Source organism: Miniopterus schreibersii, assembly GCF_964146895.1.
Source record: "Miniopterus schreibersii genome assembly, chromosome: 1".
Lineage (NCBI taxonomy): Eukaryota > Metazoa > Chordata > Mammalia > Chiroptera > Miniopteridae > Miniopterus > Miniopterus schreibersii.
In genome coordinates, this window is record NC_138101.1 from 19,736,151 (window position 1) to 19,763,566 (window position 27,416).

At 40.2% G+C, this 27,416-nt stretch overlaps 1 protein-coding gene across 3 annotated transcripts in view; it reads right to left on the reverse strand.

Annotated features, from left to right (window-relative positions):
• Positions 1-400: 400 nt before the first annotated feature.
• The window catches only part of ARAP2 (ArfGAP with RhoGAP domain, ankyrin repeat and PH domain 2), a 136,964-nt gene continuing 109,948 nt past the window's right edge, over positions 401-27,416 (reverse strand). For all 3 annotated transcript variants that reach the window (XM_081132809.1, XM_081132807.1, XM_081132808.1), the window contains 7 exons: positions 25,977-26,105; positions 17,866-18,005; positions 13,660-13,742; positions 12,553-12,588; positions 10,602-10,665; positions 5,969-6,103; positions 401-2,487 (listed from right to left, as the gene is read on the reverse strand). In XM_081132809.1, the coding sequence (XP_080988935.1) occupies positions 2,104-2,487; positions 5,969-6,103; positions 10,602-10,665; positions 12,553-12,588; positions 13,660-13,742; positions 17,866-18,005; positions 25,977-26,105 (971 nt within the window). In that variant the 3' untranslated portion in view covers positions 401-2,103. The remainder of the gene's footprint in view (positions 2,488-5,968; positions 6,104-10,601; positions 10,666-12,552; positions 12,589-13,659; positions 13,743-17,865; positions 18,006-25,976; positions 26,106-27,416) is intronic.

The following is a 27,416-nucleotide window of genomic DNA, read 5'->3' on the forward strand; positions in this document are numbered from 1 at the left end:
AATTGTTGAAACTCTAGATAATATCTTTCTCAAGAGAGAATACACCCTTTTATCTTTTGGCTGACAAAAGGCTGATAATGTTGATCCAATCAGGGACTGAGCTGAAGGTTGTGGGGTCAGGTTGTTTTTATTTATTTTTTTGTTTTGTTTTCTTTCATTGAGGGATAAGTGACATATAACATTATATTAGTTTCAGACTCTGTTCAACAGGTCTGCATATATTCATCATTTAAAAATAGAACAATATTTTTATTGATGTACTTGAAAAAAATGAAAGAGCTAGTTTTAAGTATATATTAAATTCACATTTTTTATAAAGAGAAAAGGAAATACAATCTATTTATTTTATAACAACCAGCTTCGACTCTGAAAATAATGGAGACAGTCACACTTTCAGGCGGACTTGTAAAACAATTTTAATTTTTACTCAAAATATATATCATTAGCCCTTATCTTACACCTGGAAAAATGGAGAGAATTGTACAGGAAAGGAGGGAAACAGAAGCTATTCGATTTTAAGCTCAAGTTTCAAAAATATTCAGGTAAGACAGATAAAAACTCCAGATCCTTTTTCCATTGTCAAACATTAATATTCATACACTTTACAACATAAATATTATCACCTATTAGGAATAATAGTTTTAGATTTTTTTCCTAGATATCATGAAGGCTCCCCAGTAATGCCACCTATTTTATAAACTGACCTGCAGCTTTTTCTTCTTTAAAAAAACTCCAATCGATTTGGATTTAAAGAATAAATATCACATATCCAGGGCAATCGATTTTATTCCCACCCAATATAAGTGATCAGTATTTTGTAATGTAAAATTGTAAGTGATCAGTAAGTATTTTACACTGTAAAGTACCGATCACTCATACTCATGGCCTTTACCAGCACGTTACTGTACTGATGGGACCCACCAAGCATGGACCTCTGCGTACAAATTCTGACAAAGAAGACGCCTGAAAATAGGGGGGGAATGAAAAGAAAGGCTAGAGATAAAGCTTAACTGCATAAAATAACCTTTAATTAAAATGTGCCAGATCTGACAAAATTCTACAGAAACTGCTGCACAGCGCTGCCCCTGTGGTGACCTCCCATCAGCACTGCCTGGCCTGGGCGAGGCCCCACCTCGGCAGCTGACCGCAAGCGGGGGTGCGGAGGAGCCGCCCCCCACCGCGAGGGCCCTGTGGTGGACCCCCACCTACCTCTGACGGCGCAGAGGCAGCTACAGCTCCCTCAAGGGAACGAGATGAAACAAATGGCAACAGTAACAAAACCAGCAGCAGCAACACCGTGATGATGAACCCTGTTCGTACCAAAGCTACAGTAAGGACGCAGCGCTGCTGACACTGCGAAGGGCACCGCGCCAGGCCTGCGCACGCACACGGTGGCCCGCTCCCGCACACCCCAGGAGTGGCCAGCGCCGTCAGATGTGTTTGTTGGCTGAGTATGACTCCTGGGGGATACTTAAGTCATTGGGCATTTTCTTAACAAGCAGTTTCTCAGCAGTGAACTAGAATCAATCCTAACTGACCTCCTTGGTGGTCAGGATGTTTGTTAACTTGTTGCCTCTTCTGAAAGCCCCCGTGTTGTTCTGTTGTTCCCGTTGCTCCACAGGCAGCCACTAAAATAAGTCTTCCCCCGTTTTCAACGAACTTCCTTCCCTTTCTTTTCCCTAAGGTAGACCCTATGTAAACCTAAAAACACGTGGGAACTTAATATACAAAGTTTCTCAAAGTGCAAAATGTGTTACATAGCTTCATAGGCTCCATTTAAACAGCATTTTATACAGTACAGTAGAGTTTGATACCTCTGCTCATAAATTACACCACTTAACAGACAACTACTTTAAAAAGTTGGCCACTCAAAGTAACCCAATGCTTTTTTTACACATGGTTAATATAGTGGAACTGTACAAGCTTTGTTCAGACCAAAATAAAGTTAATTTTACACTTATCACATATATACATACATATTTTAAAATGCTCTTCAAAGGCTTACACATAGCTAGACGAACTGCACAAACCGTGAACTATCTTCTAGCTTGGTTTCTGATTTGCGCACAAACATTGTACACGATGTTTTTTAAAATTTACAGTTCACTTTGTTTCCTTCTGTATGATCGGCTCGCCCGGCGTCTCTTTTGGAAGGGTTCTTGACCGCTGCAGGACCACGCTCAGTTCTCTGATGACCTGCGATGGCAGCTTATTCTCAGGGTCCAGAGCGGCTTTGCCGTTCCTGTCCTCAGCCTTCGCCAGTGTCTTCGCGCCTTTAAGGGCTCTTTGCTGCCCGTGAAAGGCCTCCGCCTCCGTGTCCTCCAGACAGTAGAGGCTCCGGTGTTTCCGGGTCCGGTGCCGCAGCTGATCATCCCTGTGCTCCAGGCAGTGCGCCACCAGCGAGGCTCGCTCCTTCAGGGTGCTGTCCCCAGGCTCCGGATCCCGCTTCTCACCCAGCCGCAGCTTCTCCAGCTCCGCTCGCGCACCCTGGGGTGAAAAGAAATGTCGCTCAGGGAGCAAGACTTGGCACAACTTACACTTAAAAATACATTCCGTGTAAAAGCGGATGCTTTATATTAGAGCGTATTTCTATGATTTAGGTTCTAACTTTACTTTGACACATGTGGCTTGTCTGAATTTATATGCTGATCTGAGAGCTACCAAGTCAACTAAAATGTGGACCGTGGAAATTCATGTTAACGTGCATTTAACACAGAACTTCAAAGATGTCTTTCGGGTTAGTTATAAATTGACTGTCATGTCACACTTGCCTCTTCCAAGTCACTTCTGCTTGGATGTGTCACATGTCGGTGCATCTGTGGCTCCTACAGAGTTGTGCTCACAGCACCCAGAGGAAAGGAGTCTCTCTGGCCTGTGAGGAGGGCCAGGCCCTGCGCTCCAGCCCCTCTGAGACTCACGGTACACAGCATGTGCAGGTGCTGAGCAGTGTCATGACAGGGAAACCTCTTTAACTTCTTTTCTGTTTTACTCCTCCCAAATATTTAGTAGACTCTTTCCTCCCATACTATCTATTAGAACTCCACAGATATACTTTTAAAAACACTAAAATCTCTCTCTCTCTCTATATATATATACAGCCACTTTTGTACCAGTGGCTTACAGTACACATTCATTCGGTAAACTATAAGGGCCTCCGGGCACTGGAAATCCATTGTCACACCTGCAATGGTATAGAGGTAAACTTTCTACTTTAGAATTGCTTTTCCTCAGTTACAGTTTCAGGTGTACAGCATAGTAATTGGACATTTATACACCTTATGAATTGCTCACCCCAGTAAGTCCAGTACACCATACACAGCTCTTACGAGATTATTGATGATATGCCCCATATTGTACTTTATATCCCTGTGACTGTTTTTATTAACTGGCAATTTATACTTCTAACCCATTCACCTTTTTCACCCATCTTCCCAACCCCCTTCCTGCCTGGCAATCATCAATGTGTTCTCTGTATCTATGAGGTTGTTTCTGTTTTGTTTATTTTGGTGTTTGTTTTTTAGAGTCCACACGTAAGTGAAATCATGGTTTTTTTCTCTATCTGACTTACTGCCCTTAGCACACCCTCCAAGTCCATCCATGTTGTACCAAATAAGATTTCGATTTTTATGGCTGAGTAATATTCCCTTATATCTATGTTCCACATCTTCATTATTTGTCTGTCTGTGGACACTTAGGATGCTTCCTTATCTTGGGTACTGTAAATAACGCTGCAACAAACATAGGGATGAATATATCTTTCAAATCAGTGTTTAGGGTTTCTTTGAATAAATGCCCAGAAGTGGAATCACTGGGTCATAAGGTAGTTCTATTTTTAATTTTTGTGTGAAACCTCCATCCTGTTTTCCACAGTGGCTGCATCAATTTACAATCCCACCAACAGTGCACAGGGCTTCCTTTTCTCCACAACCTCACCAATACTTGTTGATTTATTGATGGTAGCTGTTCTGGCAGGTGTGAGGCGATATTCATGATTTTAATTTGCATTTCCCTGATGATCAGTGATGTTTAGCATATGTCTGTTGGCCATCTGTATGTCCACTTTGCAGAAATGTCTATTCAGGTCCTCTGCCCATTTTTTAATCACATTTTTTGGGGGGAGGTGTTAAGTTGTATGAGTTCCTTATTTATTTTGGACAATAATCCCTTATTGGATGTATTATTGGCAAGGATCTTCTCCTACTGAATAAGTTGTTTTTTCATTTTGTTGGTTTCCTCTGCTGTGCAAAAACTTTTTAGTTTGCTATAGTCCCATTTGTTTATTTTTTCTCCCTTTTCCCTCACCCAAGGAGCTCTTTCACAAAAATATTACTCAGAACAATGTCAGAGTTTACTGCCTATGTTTTCTTCTGGGAGGTTTGCAGTTCATAGGAAAAATTTTCAAGTTTTACTAATTTTGTTTTAATGCTTTTTAAACTTTCAACTGTTTTTTCCAACACTGGAATATTTTAAAACATTATTTGCCTGCATGTTGAATCACCAAATCACTACATTTAAGCTTACAAAAAAATCTTGGGTTAGTTTACTTATTAATTTCCATTAATTAATATTTCATGAAACTGTTTTAAGAGCCTTTAACAAAATGTAGTTATGATAATATTCATCAGCTTCCCAGTCTTAAGTATGCTAAAAAGAAACACAAAAAAAACCTGTCTCTGAAATTCTGAATTTGGTATTAGGTAACAATTATATATTCAATTATCATCCCAATTCTCAACCGGGTACTGGCTGATGTATTTGGATACTAATACTGTGTCTTTTGCTTTGATCCATAATTGATCCTAAGGCAATGCCAGGACGAGCTGGGGTCACAACAGGGCATATCTACTCCTGATGTTTGCTTCATAGTTCAACCTGTGTCTCCTAACCTGGGTTCCTGGGAAATGTGACCCCTAGAATTTTAAGATTCTGGATTAGCTACGGAACCCACAGTGTGCAGGGCAGTTGATCACCCAGAGTGGCAGGGGAAACAAGCTCAGGACATCTTGAAGGCTAAGACTTTTCTTTGATCACATTAGTGCAGAAGGACCAAGCGGGCCACAAAGGTAATAACCATTATTTCCAAAGGCATTTATCTTTTAGAGAAGACTATTACAATGAGGTAAGTGTTCAAAGAAAGATAGGCACGGACAAAAATTTTTTTAAAAATCTGATTACTAAGTTAAAATGCCTTTAGTCTTTCAAAAAATATTTGTTTGGAAAGCAAGAAATTCAAACAGATTAATTCCAAACCATGCTTCTAAGAAGAAATAGTATCTTTTACATGCTTTGCTTTCTGCTTTGAGAGACTGGGCTGAGGCACTGAAACACGCCTCAGTCCCAAAGCAGGTAATTAGTTTTGAGTGTAAACAGCCTACACTGTTTCCTGAAGAGACTGAGCATCAAGTCAAGACGGATGCCACTTCTGCGCGCCATGCCCCTCGAGGTGAAGAGGAAAACAAATCGCTGCCTTCATGAAAAATGCCAAATCTTCTTTATTGACACTCAGAGGTCACCTCGCAGTTCCTTAAATTAACTGGGACACCCCACTGGTTCCTAAGCCACTGGAGCTTGATTATGTTACTGGAAAGTCTAGTTACCATGGCTCCAGACATACTCTGCCATGGGCTCGTTCTCAGGTTGTTAGAAGTCAACTTGTAAGACTAATTTGACACTGTGATTTTACCACCAGAACATCTGTACAGGTATTTAAAATGGCTTGGCTACTGTAGGGCTAAGAAAACAAGTGGTATTTTGCATATTTAGCGGTCACTGACATTATTAAAACTTCAAAAAAGTGCCATAGGTTTTTTCATAATGTTTTCCTGATGGATGGGAATTTTCTTATGCTTTTCAAAGTGATGGTTCCTGACTTTTTGAAGCCAATGAATTAATTAGTGCACTCTATCACAGGAAGACATAAGAAAATAAATGCTGTAATTAATATGAAAGAAATGAACCCCTAACCTACCTCGATGTTTCTCCGGGCCTGGGTGGCATTTCTCTCCTGCTGGATGGGAATCAGAGGCAGGCCTCCGATTTTGGGATTTTTGGTGATAGAGCGTTTTCGTTCCTTCCCGGCCGGTGGCCGTATATCATTTTCATGCTGTGAAAACAAAATTTCTTGCCGTTGGTGTGTGATGGTATGTGGTACACACCACGTTGCAGGGTCACTTGGCTCTCTGTCTATACACATGCATCCAATGACCGGCTTTCCACGAGGATGCCATCTGTAATTATGACGCTGACTCTGGCAGTGGCCTCGCTCGAGGAGGCAAAACCCTTATAGGAACTGAGCTTTGAGGTCTCAGTTCAGTTTCTAGGTCTCAAATACATGCGTTCTGTACTACTTATCAAACCAAAAGGGGGAAGATATTTTAAAAACTGGAAAACTTATTTGTGGGAAGAAAATAGTACAGGTCTACATGTCTAGGCCCTGTCATCACAGTAACTAAACATTTGCATTTGCTCTCCCCACCAAAGAGGACATTAGTGTAAACATAATAATTTGACCTTATGTAGCCCAACTCAACCTTAGGCACCTCTGTCAGAAAAATTAGTCTTACTTTATGACCTTTATAAAATGCTACTTTTTCATCTAATTGAATTCCAAAGAAATGTTACCTTGTATACGGACATTTATACTGAAAATCATTGTGCAACAGAGAGTGCAGTACATTTGTTCTCAAATTATTGACTACACATTCTGTCCACTGAGCAATTATAGATACAAGTGAGAAAAAGTTCATTTTGCTACTGGGAAAAATATCCACAGGTAAAAATATAAACTCTTAAGTGATAAATCCTTGAGATATGCAGATAGAAGAAAACTCTTTAAAGATTTTTTCCACTCCTCAGGGTAGATTCCACTTGTTAGATGTTGGGAAAAGCAAATTGATTTTCAGACAACAATCTATGAAAGAAATACAGAATGCCACGAGCAGCTTACAGATGTTATGATGAAACGAAAAACATTTGGTAAACTATGTAGCTAAATGCCTATTCAATCTCCTCTACTCTTAAGACTCAACAGATTCTTGCTCTTATGTTGCAATTAGTATTATAATGTAGTGTTTTATAACACAGAATTAATTTCAACAAATGTTGACCTTGTAACCACTGTACAAGAGCTAATTTATATTGAGGGGCACACTGCTAGGTTTTGCGCTTATCAATACACATGTACTATATCCTTTCATCCCCAATGATCCTACAGTGCAGGTCCTACTTATTACCAGACTTAGAATATATGCATAAGGTCTGCCCTTGAATTTTAGGGAAGCATTTACTTTGTTTCAACAAATCTACCATAGTAGATTATACAATATTTCAACCGGAGGGAAAGTGACAAGCTGCATAATATTTTTATGTCATGGTCCCAAACTTGATAAAGTAATTTTGATGTTATATAATTGGGATGTTCCCAACAGGTAAAGCTTGGAGGAAACCGGCTGGGTAGGAAGTAGGCAAGCCTATGAACTACGCTTACACTTTGACTCACTGATGTACATAGTGCATGTATTAAATGATATCCTGAGAGCAAATGCAGTTTCAAACACTATTTCTTTTGCTGCCGTGATAAACAATGCTGTGAATACTGGCTAATTAGGTCTCACTGAACTGACCCAAGAGAAATTTTTCCCAGCAGCAGCAATCACTACATCTAAGTAGTATGTTCTGATATTTATAGTTATGTATAAGTGACTTCAGAAGTTATACTGCATAGATCATATAGCTGAGGACCACACTTTCATTAGTATAACTAATGATCACATCATCAAATCTCTGTTTCTGTCTCCCACTTTCTATTTATTTTCTTCCCCCGCAGCTTTACTGAGGTATAACTGACAAATCAAATTGTAAAACAGTTAAAGAATACAGTGATGATCTCATACATGCATATGCTGAGAAAGAATTCCCCACACTGAGTTAATTACCACATCCATTACCTCACATATGCACCTTTCTGTGTGTGTGGGATTTAAGTTCTACTCTCTTAGCAAATTTAAATTATACAACGCAGTGTTATCAACGACAGTCGCCTTGTTACACATTCGATCCTCAGATGTTATTCATCTTATAGCCTTTTACCAACCTCCTATTCCGCCCCCTCCTATGCCCCAGCAACCACTGAGACCTCCCCGAAGATTCCCACCTGGAAGAAAGAGATAAAAACCCTCAACATGAAGGACCCAGTGTGCGCTCCCCCCAGGGAAGCATGCCCACGCCATTCCCTTCCCTCCAAGGGGGCCCCGCGAGACTTGCTACCAGGGGAGCAATGGGCAGAAGCAGCTCGTCCCGGGCTTACCCCCGAACCTGTCTCCAAGGCCCTTTTCTCTGACTTCCCCGTGAGCCAAAGCAGCCCGGCCCAGGCTCTCCCATGGCTTCTTCTATGCCCTTCCCTGTTTCACTGTCCTCAGTGAGCTTCTGCTGAAGCCAAGGCGCCCTTGCTTGCTTTTCTACACTTTGTCTCTTGATTGAAATCTTTCCTTCAAGAAGACGAGAACCGAGGTCTCGTGGTCTTGCTGATAGCATTACCATTTGCGACATTCTACCATTCTAAGTGAAGTCAGTCAGGCAGAGAAATACATACACCACATGATTCACTTACATGTGGAGTCTAAAGAACAAAATAAACAAATAAAACAGAAACAGACTCGTAGAAACAGAGATCAAACTAGTGGTTGCCAAGGGGAGGTGGGTTGGGGGACTGGGTGAAAAAGGTGAAGGGATTAAAAGTTATAAAACCGTCACGGGGATGTAAAGTACAGCAGAGGGAATATCATCACTAACATGGTCGTAATTATGTATTGTGCTGGGGGGTACTTGAAATGTGGAGGGATCGCCGGTAAAGTGTGTGATTGTCTAACCCACTGTGCTGTGCACTTGAAACGAAAACAAAATAATATTGACTGTAAACTGTAAATGAAAAATAAAATTAGAAAAGAAAGACTGACAGAGTCCTTCTTCTCATGGAATTTACAGTTTAGTAGGAAAGACAGGAACGGGAAAATCTAAACGCACAAATGCTCGGTACTTAGTGCTGCAGAGCTGAAGTACAGGATGTTGAGTGTCCCTACAGGCAGTTCTGGGAAATGAGAAAGTTCCTCTGAGAATGTGATACGTGAGCTGAAATCTAGAGGACTTGTGACAGGGGTGAGGGCAGGGACGGGTGTTAGCAAAGTATTCCGGGCACCGGAAAGACTCATGGTAACGGACACTTAGGGGTGTGTGAGTGTGTGTGTGTGTTAACATGTATTTTAACATCTGCTAACTTTCTGTCTGTTTCCCTATGGAGGTGAACCATTAAATCCTTAAATCCAAAAGGACTTTTGTGTTTACATTCATCTTAAAACATGGAATGAACGAGGAAAGGGAAATGGGCTGAGACAACAAAGGACGGGAGAGGCAGGGAGAAAAAACTTGGTCCTGAGAGCAGCTTCTGCTTCCTGCCTATTTATACTTTGATTTTTAAACTACAGAGTCGACTGACTTCAATTATAAAAACAAAAAAATCAATTTAGTTGCACCACAAAGAGGCAGTGTAACAGTTTTCAATTCTGTAGCTCCAATTTTAGTAAAATACTTCAAATCTAGTTTTTTATTGTAGGGCTTGAATATCTGAATTATTTAGAAAGTCACAAAAAAGAAGAAACGTCTCTAAAAAGTTAGCAGCCAGTGTTTTTCTGCAAATGTATTCCCAGGTAGTCATAGCATCAGGCTGAGAAGAACACTGTTTATTTACCACCGGAGAGGATAATTAGTTAAATGAACAGGGAAAATGGTTTTCAAAACAAATGACCAGATTTGGGGGCTGAGTTAGCTTCTGTAGGAGGAGTGGGGGGGGGGTACATCCTCGGTAACAGGGGGGCAGCTGAATCGTCTCGGTGAATTCCAGGGCTCTCTCCGAAGCATTGCTGGGAATCCAGCCAGACAAGATTGGGGGGAAAACCAATTCTACTGATGGGAATACTGAACCCTTCCCCCCAAAGTGAGCCCTCCTCCAAGAAGGAGACCAAGTGGGGAGCTGAGTACATGTGTTGGCCTCTGGCACCTCTGGGTTTAAACCACTAACTAAACACATGGTCCTAAGCAAGTGACGGGCCTTTGCTCATCTCTATTTCCTCACATACAAGCAAACGTCTCGCGTAGTTTGTTGCAAGGAATACATGCGTTAACTCCTTTTGAAGTTTCCAGCAAATAATACGTATTAAAGAAATGCAAGCTCCTGTCTTTGTTTGTGCAGAGGCAGGGGCGGGCAGAGGAGGTGGTCACAGAGAACAAACAGAAAATAACACATTTTTCTAAATGAAGGTCAAGGTGGGACTCGCACAGGCTGGCAGCTTAGACAGGCCCCTCTTTCCTCTCCTGTCACCTGCAAGCAAAACACCTTCCCGGGCTAAGGAGCTGCTGGGCTGGCAAACAGAGAGAGTGACTCTTTCAAAGAGTAACGGAACGATCTGGGTGCTTCTATATTAAAAATACATATAAATGAGTAAATAAAAGTATATCCATAAAACTCGTTAAACGTTACTCGGAAATCACCGCCATTTCCCATACACCATGATCAGACTTTACTGGGCCATTAGAAACAGGTCTCTCACCTGTGCAATGAAGACGCTGGCCATCCACTCCATCTGAGTTTGTAAACTGTCACAACACAGGTGCCTGCGGAGAAAGACTTATGAATATACAAATCAAGAAGACTGTGCTCCAGTGTGTTTGGTGATTAGGTGATCAGAAATCCCTTTGGATTTCTGACTGATGACCTCATGCAGTCAAAATGAGGGTGTTACAGTGCCAGTTGCTTCAGGCTTCTGTTAAGTGTACAATATCTAAATAATAGCGTGCATGTGCTATTTGAAACAAAATATGGCTAAGGTTTTGATAACTGCTGAACAGTGACCAGCAATATTTTTGGGAAGGCAGGAAGGTCAATGTTTTTTGCTTTTTCACGTGTATAATAGTAAAACATCTTTTGCCCTGGAGACTCCCAGCCTGAGAAGAAAAATACGTGCACGTTTTCCTAACAGCAGATTTTTAAAAAGGCTTAGACAGTCTCCATCATTATGATCGTAAACATTAATACCCACAAGACTCGTGAAAAACAAACTAAATGAAAAACCACTGCTTGTCCAACAACATCTGTTACTGAAAACCTATATAACAGAGACCTTGCCCTCAAGACTCACACAGTCCATTAGGGGAGCCAGGCATGTGAAGAAATATTAAAACAGCAAGAGAAACAAAAAGCTGAACACAAACGTAGAAAAAGCACACTTGGGGATGAGTCAGAGGTTGCTTCCCATGGGAGGAAAATTTTGTGACTCATTAAAATGAGAAAACGGGCATTTCAAGGAAACCCTATTTTTTAGATTCCTGTACAATAAAAAGTAATTTATTTAGAAAAATGTTAAAATTTCCGAAATATTCTTGCTTCATTATATTCTCATAAAGACACTGCCCCTTCCCGTTACCAGGTCCAAGAAAACCCTTCTCCCTACAGTCATTTCCATTACGCGCCCACGTGTACAAAATACCGTAGATGCGAAGACACGCGTGACGCTGAGGTGACAGCTCTGGGCTGCGGGGAGTTTGAGCCGCGGGTGAGCGGGGGGAGCTGAGCCTGCCGGGGGAGCAGGCGGGGATGCCGGCGAGGAAAGGACGGAAGAAGGCTCAGCAAGGGGACCACATCTCTTAAACGTGTAGCAATGAAACAGCACGGCGCGTATGGTGAATTAAAGACAGAGAATTGTTTTATCCCTTAGTAAAAAGCGACGGCCCGGGCGGTGAAGCTGATGGAACCCGTGTGTAAGGGTCTTGCAAGCCATGCCGACAATTCTGTACTTTATCCCCTAGGCAGGAGTCACAGAAGAGTTGTAGAGCAGGAAAGAAACATGATACATTTTAGAGTTTCCTTGGTGCCTGGGTGGGGAATGTACTAGAAAACAGAAGCCACGCCGGAGCCAGGAAGAGCGCTTAGAACTTGAATAACCCCGGCAGATGAAGGCAGGCGCGGCCCTGCGGACGCAGGGCTCTGGGCGGATGGGGGAGATAATGAAGGGGCAGATCCGGGACAGTTTAGTGATGGAGTAGACAAGGCAGGTGAGAGGGAGGAGACGAATAGTACAATCTCTCAGGGTGGCTAGGTCCTGGTGGCGTCAGGGGAATAGAGCACATGTATGTCAGGAGCAGGTTTGAGGCCAAGATTTTTTTAAAATTGAATTTTGGCTGGTCCGTATCCTTTATTTAAAACTGAATTTGCCTGCTAATCCCATAAGAGCCAGGATTCCACACTCATAATGACTAGGAAGAAATCAGATACAGTTTCTCTTAAGAGGTACTAGCAACTGGGACACATGGGATTGAAATGGACCTAAACCAGGAAAGCAAATATATTGTCCCCTTCCTAGACTAAGTATTTAGTAAAGATTTTACCTTCTTTCGGTGACACATTTCCTGTCTACAGATCGATCTGCCAAATCATAACATCATTTGTTTACTGATGTTACCCATCAATACATCAAACACCCAAACTGCCGGCTAGTAACTTACCAGTGATGTTTTTCAGAACATGCTGTCAATCCCCAACTGCATCACATGGAAAAAAACACAAACATGTTCAAAATGATAAATGTTACAAGACTGGAAACAGGGTCAGATGCTGAGGTGGTGACATTTAATGGTGGAAATGCATAACAAATGATTCCATGGGTGTTATTTATCTAGAGGTGAGTGATAAATGTTGAGGGATTTGGCTACAAATTTAAATATGACGAAGGGGGACAGGGAAGGAGCCTCGTGATGTCATGGGGTAGTGGGGAAAATCTCAGACAATGGTCCTGGCTGAGGAAAAGCAGATGTCTAGGAAAAGTGGCCAAAATAAGACAATATGCATACTGAACTGCTGATAATGTGAGAAATTGAAGAATGTGCCCATTGCAACACAGGTATCTGTGTTGGGCTTATAAATTAAGCATGGAGGCAAAAGTGAGAACATTTTCCCAACCTCAAATCATACACAGTTCATTAAAATGAACTTTCATGAGATCAGGTGCATAAGTAGAATCATTAATTAGCTAATCAAAGTAATTTACGATAAGAAAGCACAGCGTAGCACCAGCCGGGGGGCTCAGCTGGTTGGAGCCTTGTCCCGTACACCGAGAAAGGTTGCGGGTTCGATCCCTGGTGGGGGCAAGTGCAGGAGGAGACCGACTGATGTTTCCCTCTCACATCAACGTTCAGCAAAGCAAAATGGGCCAATTACACAGCCAGGAACAGGACGGTGTAAAGGCCGAGCGCCAGGAGGCTGAGGGCAGCCGTGTGTCCTCCTGTGTGTAGACTTGCTTGGAACGTTCCTTACGTCCCCAGGCTGTGACTGAGCAAGGACTAGGTTGTGGAGAAGCGCATGTGTTTCTGGGCAGACAGGCCTCCTGGGGATTTCTTGTTCTACAAAAGGGACATGCCATCACCCAGGAGCTTGCCTTTAGTGGGAATATCTTCCCTCCTTATTAGGCACACAGGTTCTCTTGATCTGGCATCTTAAGAAACCTGTCTGAAGCTTAGTTTATAAAACATTAGACTAATGCCTCTGCTCCCCGATTCCCCGAGCAGAGGTACTTTCCCGTACCCTTTCCAGCCACCCTCCCTTTCAGGCTTTACCTTGTGGGAGGTTTCATTTTCTTTTTCACTCCGAGATAAAACCTCACTGAACTGAGAGGAAGCATTTTGTCGTGTTTGTTACTCTGTGAGGAAAACAAAACAGTATGTCATTCAACAGATTTTATAAATACTCCGTTTATTTGCCTTGAGTGTCAATGATTGGGTTTAGAATTGTTCAGTTTCTCCAATGTTTTATGAATGTAATCACCAAGGTTTTAGTCAATGAAGATTGTTTTGATTACAATGTTATAAATTTAAATAGATGATTTTGGATATATATGTATGTTTTTATATGTATATTTAAACACACCCACACAATAATACCTTATTCAAACACCTGGAACCAGATGTATATCAGAACTGATCATTTTTAATATTTTAAATATGCAATACAATGCAGTCAGTATGTTATATAACTCCACCACACTACCGGTGTTGTTTGGGGTCAGCACCCTATATTCAAATATATTCCTATTTCCATACTGAAATACTATATTTCATATAAGATAAAGGCTATAAATATTGTTATAGACTGAATGTTTGTATCCCCCCACCCTCCAAATACATTGTTGAAATCTAATCCCCAATGTGATTAGAGGTGGGGCCTTTGGGAGGTAATTAGGTCATGAGAGTGACGCCCCATGAATGGTATCAGAGCTCTTATAAAAAGAGGCCAGAGAGCTAGCTCCCTCTTTCCAAGAAGGATACAAGAAGTTGGCAGTCTACAACCCGGACGAGGGGCCTCACTAGACCCTGACCAAGCTGGCACCCTGACCTCACTGCCAGCCTCCAGAACTCTAAGAAATGAAAGTCTGTTGTTTATAAGCCACCCAGTCCACGTATAGTACTTTCTTACAGCAGCCTGAACTGACAAAATCTTCATGTTAATTTGGGTCAATTTTTACTACCAAATGAGTTACAGTTTTCCATACTTTTTGGATTTCACAATGATAGAAAACATAGTATAAACCTATGTGGGCACATACTGAACTATTTCAAATATATTAATGAAAATGTTCATTAATAAATTCATGAAAATAGACTATAAAAGTAAATTATATACATTTGCTTTACATCAATTATACGTTCTTATTACATATTATGGCATATTTATTTGTGATTAAGATTTTTAAAATGTTAATCCTTGAACACAGACCATCAAGAAAGTTGTCTGACAAGCAAAACTTGAATCATTATATTTTAATTTAAAAACTTAATATCTGCCTGGCCCATGTGGCTCAGTGGTTAAGCACCAACCCATGAACCAAGAGGTCACTGGTTGGATTCCTGGTCAGGGTTGTGGGCTTGATCCCCAGAGGGGGGAGGCATGCGGGAGGCAGCAGATCTATGGTCCTCTCTCATCAGTGTTTCTCTCTATGCCCCTCCCTTCCTCTCTCTCTAAAAAAATCAATAAAAACACTTAAAAGAACCCTTAATATCGAATCATACACATTACATTACTTATCCTTGGATACTCTGCAATAGATTTTATAAAGATAATAGCCATGAAAGTAATTATTAACACAAGCAGTCCCTACGTCCTAAAATTCTCAAGAAAATCTTTTGTTTCAAACCGGTAGGCAGATAGCATTTGTAAGAAGCTGAGGGTCACAGAGAAGTAGGTGCATGTCTGTCTTGCTACTTACTAGTTTGTGACCTCATGTTACTTCTCTCGGCCCTTATTTCCTGTTCGTAAACAGGTATAATAGAAATGTTGACTATCTCATAGGGTTACGATGATGACTGAATGAGAAAGAGTTACTGTGAAGGGTTATTATGCAGATTAAATGAGAAAATGCTATAAAGGGTTTAGTCTAGTAACTGGCAGATAGAAAGCACGCAGGGAATTATAGCTATTATACATTTAGAGCACATTGCTGCGTAGAAATAGCAATATAGGCAGTTATTAGGATCCTAAGACAATGCACAAAAGCCCACTGCCAAATATACAGCTCAAATCAGTACTAAGTTTTATAAAACTTAAACTCTTACTTTGAAATCTGTTCTTTATAAGAGCAGCCACGTTTGAAAAGGGTGGAAAATATGTTTATAAAATAAAAACTTGGTTCCCATGGAGAACATAGGTTAGGAGAATATAGTGGAAACAGAGGAAAAGTAAGCAGGAAGCAGCTTAGGAATTATGCTCTGGTGACCAATGGCCTCTGTGACAGCGATGGTAAGGCATGGAATTTACATGGTGGATTGGCTCCTAGTCACTATGATTAATGTTTACTATTATTATCATTGTCATTTAAAAAAAATTATGGATTTTTTTCCTTTATTACTAGATTTCTAGAAAAGGAAGCATCAGTTCCTTAGTGCGACTAAAACCTTCAAGTTAATGTTTAAATATCGTAAGCAGATCCAACTTCAAAAGTGACTCTTAAGCAACGTATACAGAAGGACATGGGTGAAGGAACTCAGTCTAATAAAGACCAAGGGGGGTGACCCGTTGAAGAAAACCAAATAAAATCCAACCTAGGTGACTTAATAACCAGCTGTGAAGCCTAACATTTACTTCCACAAATATAAACCTAATTTCATGAACCTCAAAGTCTGCTATGTTCAGTTCACGTAACCCCAAATTCTTTGTGCCTTACTTCGGAAAACTCCACTCTCCCTCTGCTGAGAAAACTGAAGAAGAATAAATATCTAGGTCCCTGCACAGATGCCCTGCTGGGTCTGTCAGGTGGAAAAACAAAGGGAGCTCCAGCAGGGCAGGTAACAGACCTCTGAACAGAGGGACAGGGGCTGCAGACTTCAGCGCCACCTTACTAGCCTCCCGCCTGGACAGGCCACTGTCCTTGAAGAACGTGAATCTGAGACATATACGCAAAGCAGAAAGGCTACTGAGATTTATTTGTGGCCATGCACGGAGGCTTCCCTGGAAAAATATACAGGGAAGGTAGTCAAAGGGTGCGGAGAGCTCAAGAGATGCTACCACAAAATGGGGACACAGAGCTCTGGGAACTGCCTTACAGCTCTCTCTCCATAAACATAACATCATAACAGATGGTTCTAGTCTGGTCTTTCTCTGCACATCACAACAGGACACTGATGTGCCACACACCTAAAGTACGCCAGCAATGTTTAACTCAAGTGAGTTTTATAATTCAACAAAATAAAGTGTCTCTAGGTCCTGCTGTCATTCAGCATTTAAAATAATTGCCTGGGTATTGCCTGAATCCCGAGGGAACAGAGATGATCCCGCACACACCCATGTGACCACCACCCAAAACTGGATAGAGAACCTTCGCTTGTATCATGCTAGGAAGTGCCTCCTCACAATTCCCAGCAAACTCTCTACTCCCCAGGCAAGCACTTTCCAATTTCTTTCACCATGAATGGTCTTGACTTCCTACGGACAGGCTCAGATGGTATGATTTTGTGTCGAGCTTCTTTTACTCAACGAGGATTTGAAGATGCATCCATGCTGCTGCATGCATTAGAATTCACTGATTTTACTGCTGAGTAGGATTCCATTGTATGAATTTATCATTTTTATATGGATGGTCACTTCAAATGTTTCCAGGTAGCTTTTACAAATAAAGCTGCTCATGGACATTCCTGAACAAGCACTTTTGTGGCCATACTAGCTAGGCACAGAGTTACTGGGTCATGGGGTAGGGATACTAACAACCTTATCTAAACACTGCCCAGTACGTCTACAGTGATTCTGTGACTTTCCCTTCCATCAGCAATTTATGAGAGTTTTAGTTAATCAACACCCTTGTCCACATTAGGTGTTCTCACTCTTAGAATTTTAGTTATTTTAGTTGATTTCAATCAACGTAAAGAGTAAAACAGTATCTCAGAATTTTAATTTGCATTTATTAATTTCCATTAGCTAAATTCAAACCACTTTTTGTCTTAGGGCATGACACATACTCTCAGTCAACTTTACTGAGATGTTGATTTATATGCTAGTTTATGTAACATGTATTAGACTTTTCTTTAGGACTTAAGTCATTCTCTGCCCTAAAAAATGTGAGGCGTTCATAAAGGCCATATATGGAGTCCTTTACTATGTGACTGAGTGCATGACTGTCATATCCCAGAGGCTGGAAGACATCCTCAGCTTACTATGCATTTTATTTTATTTTATTTACTACAGGCCTTGACTTCCAAGAGAGAGGTCTGAGAAAGGTATAAAATAAGAATATTAATCAAAATGCGTACATATTCAAATACTACATATACAAATACCTTCAGATCCTTGTAAATAATGAGGTAGCCATCTCGTAAAACACAATACCGATCCTGAAATTTATTTCCAGACAGTATTTTAGATGGTTCTTCTTTGATTTTCAAGTTTCCCTCTTTGACACTTTCCGGGGCCCTTCTCTCTGTAAAGAACATTGCTTTTGTAAGTTAGGTACATTTCCATTTGTTTGGAACAGAATACAAAACATTTCTATATTTTCAGTTTTGATATTATAAAGTAATAACTAATAACTTGTTTTCTACCATTAAGAAACCGACAGTTAATTTCTGGGAATACCATATGTCAGGCATGTTGGACAAGTCCCAAATCCACAGACTGGATCTATTTATATCTATTTATAACATCTAGGCCTGACTATGCTGTCCCGTTAGCACTCAAAGCATAGTTAGTCTCAACTGAGATGTGCTGTAAGTATAAAATATACATCAGATTTTGAAGACAGTATGAAAAAGTAAAAAATCTCACAATTCTGCAATATTGATTACATGTTAAAATGATAATGTTTTGGATATGTGAGTTTAAATAAAATATATTAGTAAAATCAATTTCACCATGCATATATATATTAATGTAGATATTAGGCAACTTAAAATTACATCATCAACTTGCACATTTCTTTTAAATGGCACTCATATAAACAATGCAAATATATAGGTAAAGAGGGAACCTCTACCAGAATACACAGGAATCCAGGAATTTCTATGACATTTGAGAAGCTCCCATCAATACGAAACAGCTAAGGGTAATTAGGCAAAACAGCTACGGTACAGGATCTAACATCAGTTCTATTTCATGTGCAATACTGTGACTGTCCCACACTTAGGAATTGTTTCAACTAATCTTATTAAGAAAACACTTTTTGGTAAGAACACCAAATTGATATTTGCATAAACGTATCCCTATAACTCCAGTCTGAACCTTCTCCAATAGGAATCCAGACCATGGTCAGCTGCCCGCCTGAGAACTGAAGTACAGTGGAAGGAAAGCGCACTGAAGCCAAGCAGCCATGACGCTGTCATCACGTGTCAACTCCTGCAGGCGACTGTGGCCCTCATGTTAGGTGATGTCCACAGACGATGCAGAGTGGGACACTATCAGGACTTGGACTGTTAGCAATTTCTTGACATTAAGTTTATACAATTTTAAAATCTTCATGCATAGTTTCTGAAATTTATAAAATAACTTGAATAACTTTAGAAGGAAGAACTTAGTCTTAAACCAAATAATCCCTTCGTTTTGGGGAAAACCCTACTTATACAGAAAATAAGACACAGATGTTCACAATTGTAACTAGCATAAGAAAAAACTTTAAAAAAAAATAGAAATAGTTCCTTGAAACACAAATATGAGCATGGAATGACTACCTGGAAGCAAAAATCCCCAGGATTAATCACATCACTGATCCTAACCACAATAAACGAAGGTAAATGATGAATCCAAACAGTTTTCATGATACACACTGGCCACAGACAACATTCCTTCAATCATACTATCGCACTGAAACAGGTTATTTTTAGGAAGTTTGCGACTTTCAAATAATTTCTGAATAACATACTGCTAAAATGGTCTTCTGGTAAAATTTATTAATATTCAGTTCCATAGAAAAATATTTTAAATGATATTTTATAGCCAAATAACTTCTATTTAAATCAAACATAACACTTTTCCAATTAAAATACTAGAAGACATGTTTTAATACAACTGGAAGAGCAAGAAAAAAATAAACATTATCTAAAACTAGTATACATTTTAGATTTTTCAAAATGTTCATGTATTTTATCTCATATGATTTCCAGGCAACTTTCTGAAATAGGGAACATAGGTGATACAATCTCATTTTATAAATGAGAAAATTGTGGCTAAAAAGGTTATGCGACAAGGTTAGAAGGCAACTAGAATCACAGTTCAGGTCTCTTCATAGCTAACGCAGAATCCTGTCCTTTATACTGAGACGCGTCTAAGTAATGGTCACAATTACCGTGATCACCACCATTACCACAATAATAAACGTCCCGGTGCCTTTCTTGACCTCATGCACCATTTTACACCATTAAGCACTCCTTTTCCTAAAATTTACTCCTTTGATGATTTCCATGCTCTCTGTTTTCTTGGAAACTTTCTGATTGTTCCTTCACACACCAGGCCTCTCTTAATACATCCATCCCTTAAATACAAATGACGGTAACTCTATGCTCAGCTCGCTAATGCTCTTACTTTAACAAGTAAGCTGCATGACGTTGTATTCTCCCAGGGCTAAAACCATGCCCCACGCCATGCACTCCACAGCTTCCTCAGTTCCCTTCCAGACACCTCCCCGGACACACTTCACAGACAGCTAAAACCCAACACATCTAAAACAGAATTCAGTCACCCTACCCTTATGTCACCCCAAATAGTAATCTCTTCTATGTTCCCTTCCTTAATGGATCAGGAAGCACCCAAAGCAAGCAACTGGGACCTATGCAGGCACAGGGGTCTCTGTATGAACACAATGCTGATTTCCTTTAGAAAGCATTCCCTAACTACCCAGATAAGAGTGAGTTTGCAGTCCTATGAAATTTAGTCAGTAACTTGCTCAATTACAAAGTGTTTTATTCACTTAGATTTTTAAAAAGTTTACTTAACAGGTACTTTTAGTGGGTAAAACAATAAGATAGAGTTTCATAATGGAAGACCAACATATAAGAAAAATTAAACAGGAAATGGTATTTCCTTGACTGAGAGACATTCAAGTGTTGGAAAAGACGTCAGTGATCATGGAGTTGAACCACTTTTCTGTGCTTGAAAGCTCTCCACAGACAAACACCCTGGCCCACAGAAGTCATTCATAGCATGTCATGTTTGTATTTCTATTTCTATTTAAATAGTCTTCGTATGTTTAGATTTTCTGTTCCTCATGGGAAAGGATAATCCTTTATATTTTCCACAGACTCCTGCAGGGAACAGAGAGTTAACAGAAACTTATGGATTGGTTTTCTCAGTACCCAATTGTAACATTAGAAGTCAGGACATTCGTACTCTATCTGCAGTGACTATCAAAGACTATCATTGAGTCCCAAGAAAATACTTCCACTTGGAGTGGACTAGGTCTTACCTTCAACTTTCAAACAACTTTGGATGTAAAAAGATTTGATGGAAGTGGAATGTAAATTATTTTAGCTAGACTATGATTTATAGACTCCTACTATTTCTGCTGACATTTTCCTTTCTTTTCTTAAGTCAGTTGAGAGTGGATGGCTCAGCTTCCCAGGTCTGAGCTGCCGGAAGCAGTTGCATTTTCAACCATTGGATTCTAATGCAAATTTAATTCCAAAGCATCTGCCCTATGCAGTGATCTGAATTTAGAAACCCACAGGGATCTGCATCTGAGTTACATCTTATAGCTTAAAAGTATTTTTTCCCCATTGAAATCATTAAAACTCGACTCCCATGTATCACATTCTATTGGGGTAAATTTTAAAGAACTTTAGCACCTAAAATAAGACTTTAGCAACATAAAATTGTTTATTCTGGAACCTTACAGAAGCTATAAATGTATGCCTTACTTGTGATAGAGATGTTGAAACAACTCCATATAAGAGATAATGATAAAAGATGATCTAGTAAGATTAGCTGTGACAAAGTCTAAAGAGCAATTTTAATGACTTGCTATTCTCAATGTCTCAGTCCTAATCTATGGGATAGAAAAGGAATTTGAGGACGATTATCTTTTTCTTCAAGTTAGTTAACTCCTTATTACAATGATGACAATGGTGCAAACTGTTTCTAAGAAATCAAACGCCGCTTCTGAAAAGCACAGAATTGATTTTTAAATAGAGGCAACAGAAAATTCATTTACTCTAGTATACTTCCATAAAAGTAAAGTATGCTACCTCATTACTTTAAATGAATGAGCAGAAATTAAGTGTTGGCTGATTCTAAATCTATTCCTACTGTTACGTCTACATTTTAAACTGTTCAGATAAAGTGAGAAAACGGAGATAATTAAAATCCCTAAACTCCCAAATTTATTATTTGATAAAAATTCTTCATTTAAGCAAGGTGATGAAAACAAAATGTTATGTGCTTAGAATTTATTAAATAAGAAAACTATCATACAATTAATGAAATGCAACTCATATATATGTGTGTGTATATAAATATATATATATATATATATATATATATAGAGAGAGAGAGAGAGAGAGAGAGAGAGAGAGAGAGGTGTAGATATAGAGGTGGAATAGACATAGGTGGACAGAAAGTAAAATCTGTGGCAGCTAGGTGTCAAGTTTGATGTGGTACTGCTGCTTTATGTTTCAAAAAAATGTTAACACATTAGTTATTTGCTGAGAGAAAATGCGGTTGCAACCAATCACCCTGGTTTCAAACTCAGCTGATTTCCACCTGGCCCCCAGGTTAGAAAAATAAAATCGTTTTGAAAGAAATCTGTAACATTGTTCTGTTTCTTCTGTGATGAGCAATGTATTTCTGAGATGACTCCAATTTTTCTAACAAATTGACAGAGGCATCACATTTCATTTACTTTCACTATTTTCCTTTTAGATTCCAAATTTAAGGAGTAGTGGATGGACTGAATGGAGCAATAATTCTGGAGTTGGTGGTCATTGTGATTGATTTAGGAGACATTTACCAAGACAGAGACAAAGTAGACTGAATATCTAACCCGCCTAAAATCTATCACAAGGTATATCCCATATAAAGTACTTCTAAGTGCCAGGTTGCTGCAAGACACAACTATAGGGAGAAAAACATCAAAATTTAAGAAATTGATTAAAAAAACAAAACAAAAAACCCACAGGCCAGAGCTGATTTAAAAGAGTAATCCTAAATTCACACAGATGCAGAACGACCATAATTAAAGAGATTGATTTGCTTGGGCAATCTAAATATAAATCAAGTTCTAATTAAAAACATTTATAAAAATTTTATTGGCTTGAAAACTAAAAAACTTATTTTAAATATTTAGTTCATAGGTACTCCTATTTTTGACCCAAAATACGTAACTACTAATATGAAACGGTCCAATTAATGTATTTGCTGCTGGTGTTCCTCTAAAACCTGCCTTTTTTCATGCAATGAGACAACTCCCTGGTAGAAAGAACTATAGATGCTGCAACAAGCTGCATATGGGCCTGGCAAGCTGAGGTGGGAACAGTGCAAGGACAGGGATGCGTTTCAGCTCCACTCCGTTAGAGGAATGAAGGGGACGTGAGAGGAACACAAAGGTTAGTGACATTTTACTCTAGAGGATGTTTCATCCAAATCCTGAAACTATCACCTCAGCCTGCCTTCCACTGCTTGGGTTCCCCAGTTTTCACGCGAGGTGCTTGCCTGGACCTTACAGAGGCTCGATGCTTTCACAACAGAGGGACACACGAATAACCCCAAAAAGACGACGCAGGAGTATGTGAGGCATCTTTATAACGCCCACGCTTCCTACCCAGTCTGTGGGTGCGCCAATGTCCAGTCGGTCACTCTACCATTTCCTCTGGTCTTTAATCAGCATAAAGGTGCTACTCATGTGTGGACTCAATCTTTACCCCCCACCAAAGGTCAACAGAACTCCATGGTGCCCTTGTTCGGACTGTACTTCACCCACCTGCACAAAACCTTCCTCGATATCACAGCCTTTTAACATCTTACGTTTACCTGCATTCACACAGCCAGCCCACTACCGTTCAAACAAGGGCTAAGGTATTATGTCTAGGTGTGGGGTTCAAGTATTTTGTACCATGAAGAATCAGACGTTTGGAGGATTATTAGGAAAAGGAAAATTCTCACCAGAAAAACATACATTTATCTGAAAAGTTGACTTATTTTCTAAAAGAAAAGAAACCATGAGAACCTATTTTATGTATTTCTTAATGCTGACAGGACTTGGTTCCTAAGCTCAATACTTTTTTCTTTATCTCAATAAAATAAAATAATACAGAATTTAAGAACTAGGACAGATTTCATAGATTATCTAAATCAGAAATTCTCAGCATGGGACCACGGACATTTTGGGCCGGGTAATCCTTAGCTGTAAAGAGCTGTGCTGTGTATTGTGGGGTGTTTCATGGCCTATCTTCTGTCTGCCCACCAAAGACCAGAAACAGCACCCCGCCCAGCAGTGACAGTCAGAACTGTCTCCAAATGTCCCCTGGGGGACGAAACTGCCCTGTACCTGGGAACCACTGCGCTTTGACATGGATGCATGTTGAATTCACCCGAATAGAGGTACACAGACGATGTGGTCAAAATCGTAGGTCGGACAACCAAAGAAAGAAAGATGAAGGTCTCTAAAAGGCTAAACTTCCACAGCAAAGAGAATAGTATGTTCCGTTTATTTAGGTACTAAAAAGTCCAGAATGACGTAGACGTTGTTACACTGCTCGCATGTTGTATAAAAACTTTCAGGTGAAGATGTAAACAACAGTCCTGGCCAGTCTGCTCAGTGATTAGAGAGTCAGCCCGCAGACTGAAGGGTCCTGGGTTCGATTCCGGCCAAGGGCACGTATCCCGGTTGTGGGTTCAATCCCTGGCCCCGGAGCATGTGCGGGAGGCAACCAAAAGGTGTGTCTCTCCCACATCGATGTTTCTCTCTCTCTACCCTTTCTCTCTCTCTGAAAAGCAATGGAAAAAATATCCTCAGGTAAGGATTAAAAAAATAAATAAAAAGATGTAAAGAACAGTGCTAAGGACTGAATGTGTTCCCCAAGACCTCCCGATGTGATGGCATTGACGTGGGAACCCTCCTGAATGGGATTAGTGCTTTGATAGGAGTCACAGGGAGCAGTTTCCTATCTCTGCTCTGGGCCAGGTGATGACCTAACTAGAAGTCTGCAGCCTGGAAGGGGCTCTCACCAGGACCCAACCATGCTGGCTGGCACCCTGATCTCACACTTCCAGTCTCCAGACTGCGAGAAATCAACTCCTGTTGTTTCTAAAGCCGCCCAGTCCATCGTAGTTACAGAGGCTTGGACAAAGCCATGACACCAGAAATGCATCAGATTAGCTGTGGTACGATTCAGAACGGACTTGACCTATGGACATTAGCTAGAGAGCCTGCGGTCACACTAAGTAACAGGTTTACAGCATTTAAGAGCTGTATCAACATCCCCACATTGTTTTTTTTTAATAATTAGAAGACAAATCTGTTCTCAAACCCAGTATTTATTCACTATAATCTGGGTAGAACAAGTTACTTCATTTCTCTGAGCTTCTCTTTACAAGTTTGTAAAATTTAAATGACAATATAACTCACAAGGACATTTTAAAAAGTTTAAATGAAATTTGTTGTGTACAGAGCTCAGTAATACATTATTAGATTGTTATATAATATGTAATGGTTAATATATTAACAGAGCTCAGTTAATATACCATTAATAAATAATAATGGTTATCATTACTATTAATTATTAAAGTTGTGGTAAGCTTCACCTTATAAAACCCGAGCCCTTTGCTTTTGGTGGTGTTTTATATACAGAGCTGGCAGAAACTAGTTTTCTGTTATGTCAATCAATGGCAACACAACAGAGGAATCATAGTTTCAAAAATAAAAGTTTTCTGGTATCTCCTACAGGTTCAGAGACTGGCCTACACGGCCCCCTGTGCTGGCTGCCTTCTTATTTAACCTGACATGCGTACATGTCTTCTCCCAGCTGGATGGCAAGCATCCTTACTGGAAATGTTTTATTTTACACTTGTTTGTTTTCCAACATCAGCAATAATGAGAGTTACAACAAGCACTAATCTCAGAGGCTGCGTAACTTGTACTTCTTGAATCCTTCGAGAACTTCCATAGTGCAGGAAGAAGGTTCACCAGCTATCTAAACCTTCGGAAAACATTTAAGCAAGGCCGAAAGCCCTCAGGAAAACAGACCATTAAACTTGGTACCATCAGAGTACCAACCACTGCCACAGCGCCATCACCAGGAAACCTGCGCGGGGCTCTCCTGTGTGCACAGGAATCCGCCTCCCTCCGGACTGCGCTCCCTCAGGAGCTTCTGCGTGAGCTCTCCTTCTTTGCTCCCCATTTTCAAACGCCCTGTGCGGCAGTGGCCGTCCCTCCAGCCCGATTCTCGGGCAGCCGCAGAAGGGCACCCACCTGTGCAGCGCCTGACCGCGTCCACGGTCAGGAACCTCTTCACCACGAGGTAAGCGGCGCCGGGCTCGGCGAGCGCGCTCCAGCGCAGCACCTGCTCCAGCACGTTCTCCGTGTAGTGCAGCGGGCGCTCTGCGAAGGTAAAGGCACGGCAAGGAAAACCAGAGTAAATACCATTGTTATACTTTTCAAGAAATCCTTTAAAAAAGATCTGCATTCAACAACAAACATAACCGTATCTTCCGTTACACAAAACAGCATAAAGACTACGTAAAAAGAGACCTTAACACCTAGAACGCCAGTAAGTGTACAATAAAAGTTACCGTGTGAATGAATCTGTGAAGGAACATTTGCGTTTTGCTCAACTATTTAAAAAACATTCACAGGTGCTATCCTTTAGATAAAAGTCTCAGAAACAATGCTAACCTTCTGTACAACAAATCAACCTCTTACACTAGCTTCTTTTGAATTTAGAAACATTCTGGTTTGCTTATGGAAATCTGTCATTTTCATATGCAATTAAATAACTGTAAAAGGAAGAGCAAAATTACTCTTGTCCAGTAGCAAGAAATAACATAAATTTATCCTAAAGATTAGCATATTATAATTTCTGAGCTGTAGCAGTGAACAACTTAGAGCTTTATTTTACACACACACACACCCTAGAATATTACTCAGCCATGAAAAAAGAATAAAATCTCGCCATTTATGACAACACGGATGAACCTAGAGGGTATTATGCTAAGTGAAGTGTCAGAAAGGGTAAGACAAACGCTGTATGATCTGAACTTGTGTGCGGCATCTAAAAAACAGAACAAATGAACAAACGAAACAGAAACAAACTCACAAATACAGAGAACAAACTGATGGTTCCCAGAGGGGAGGGTGATGTGGGAAGGGCAAACACCGTGAAGGGGGTTGAGAGTTTCAAACTTATAAAATAAGTCATGGGGATATAATGTACAGCATAGGGAAGACACTGAATATCATCATTTAAAAAACACTAATTCTAGAGAGCAATCCCTTTATATTTCATGGTATATAATTCTACTATAATTCTTCTTTCTACTGCTTGCAAACTCCGGGAAACTACTGATCCCATGAACAGCTGCCATTTCAGGAATAACAACTACGCGTCAGACATTCTGGATACTTCGCATCAGTTCTCACAACACTCATCCTTCAATATTACCCTAATTCATACTTTACATGTCAGGGAACCCAAGGATCAGGGACATTTAGCCACATGCCCACGTGAAACAGCCGGTTCGAGTGAGCAGCAGAGATCCGAACCTCCCATTCATCTGACTTTACAGCCCCAAATCTTAACTATTACGCTTGGTTTCACTTTGGCAAGTATGTAAACCCACACACGATGATTTTTCTCACATGTAGTTTGGAAGAAAAAGTATAAACTCAAAAAAAAAAGTGTTGAGGGCTGTC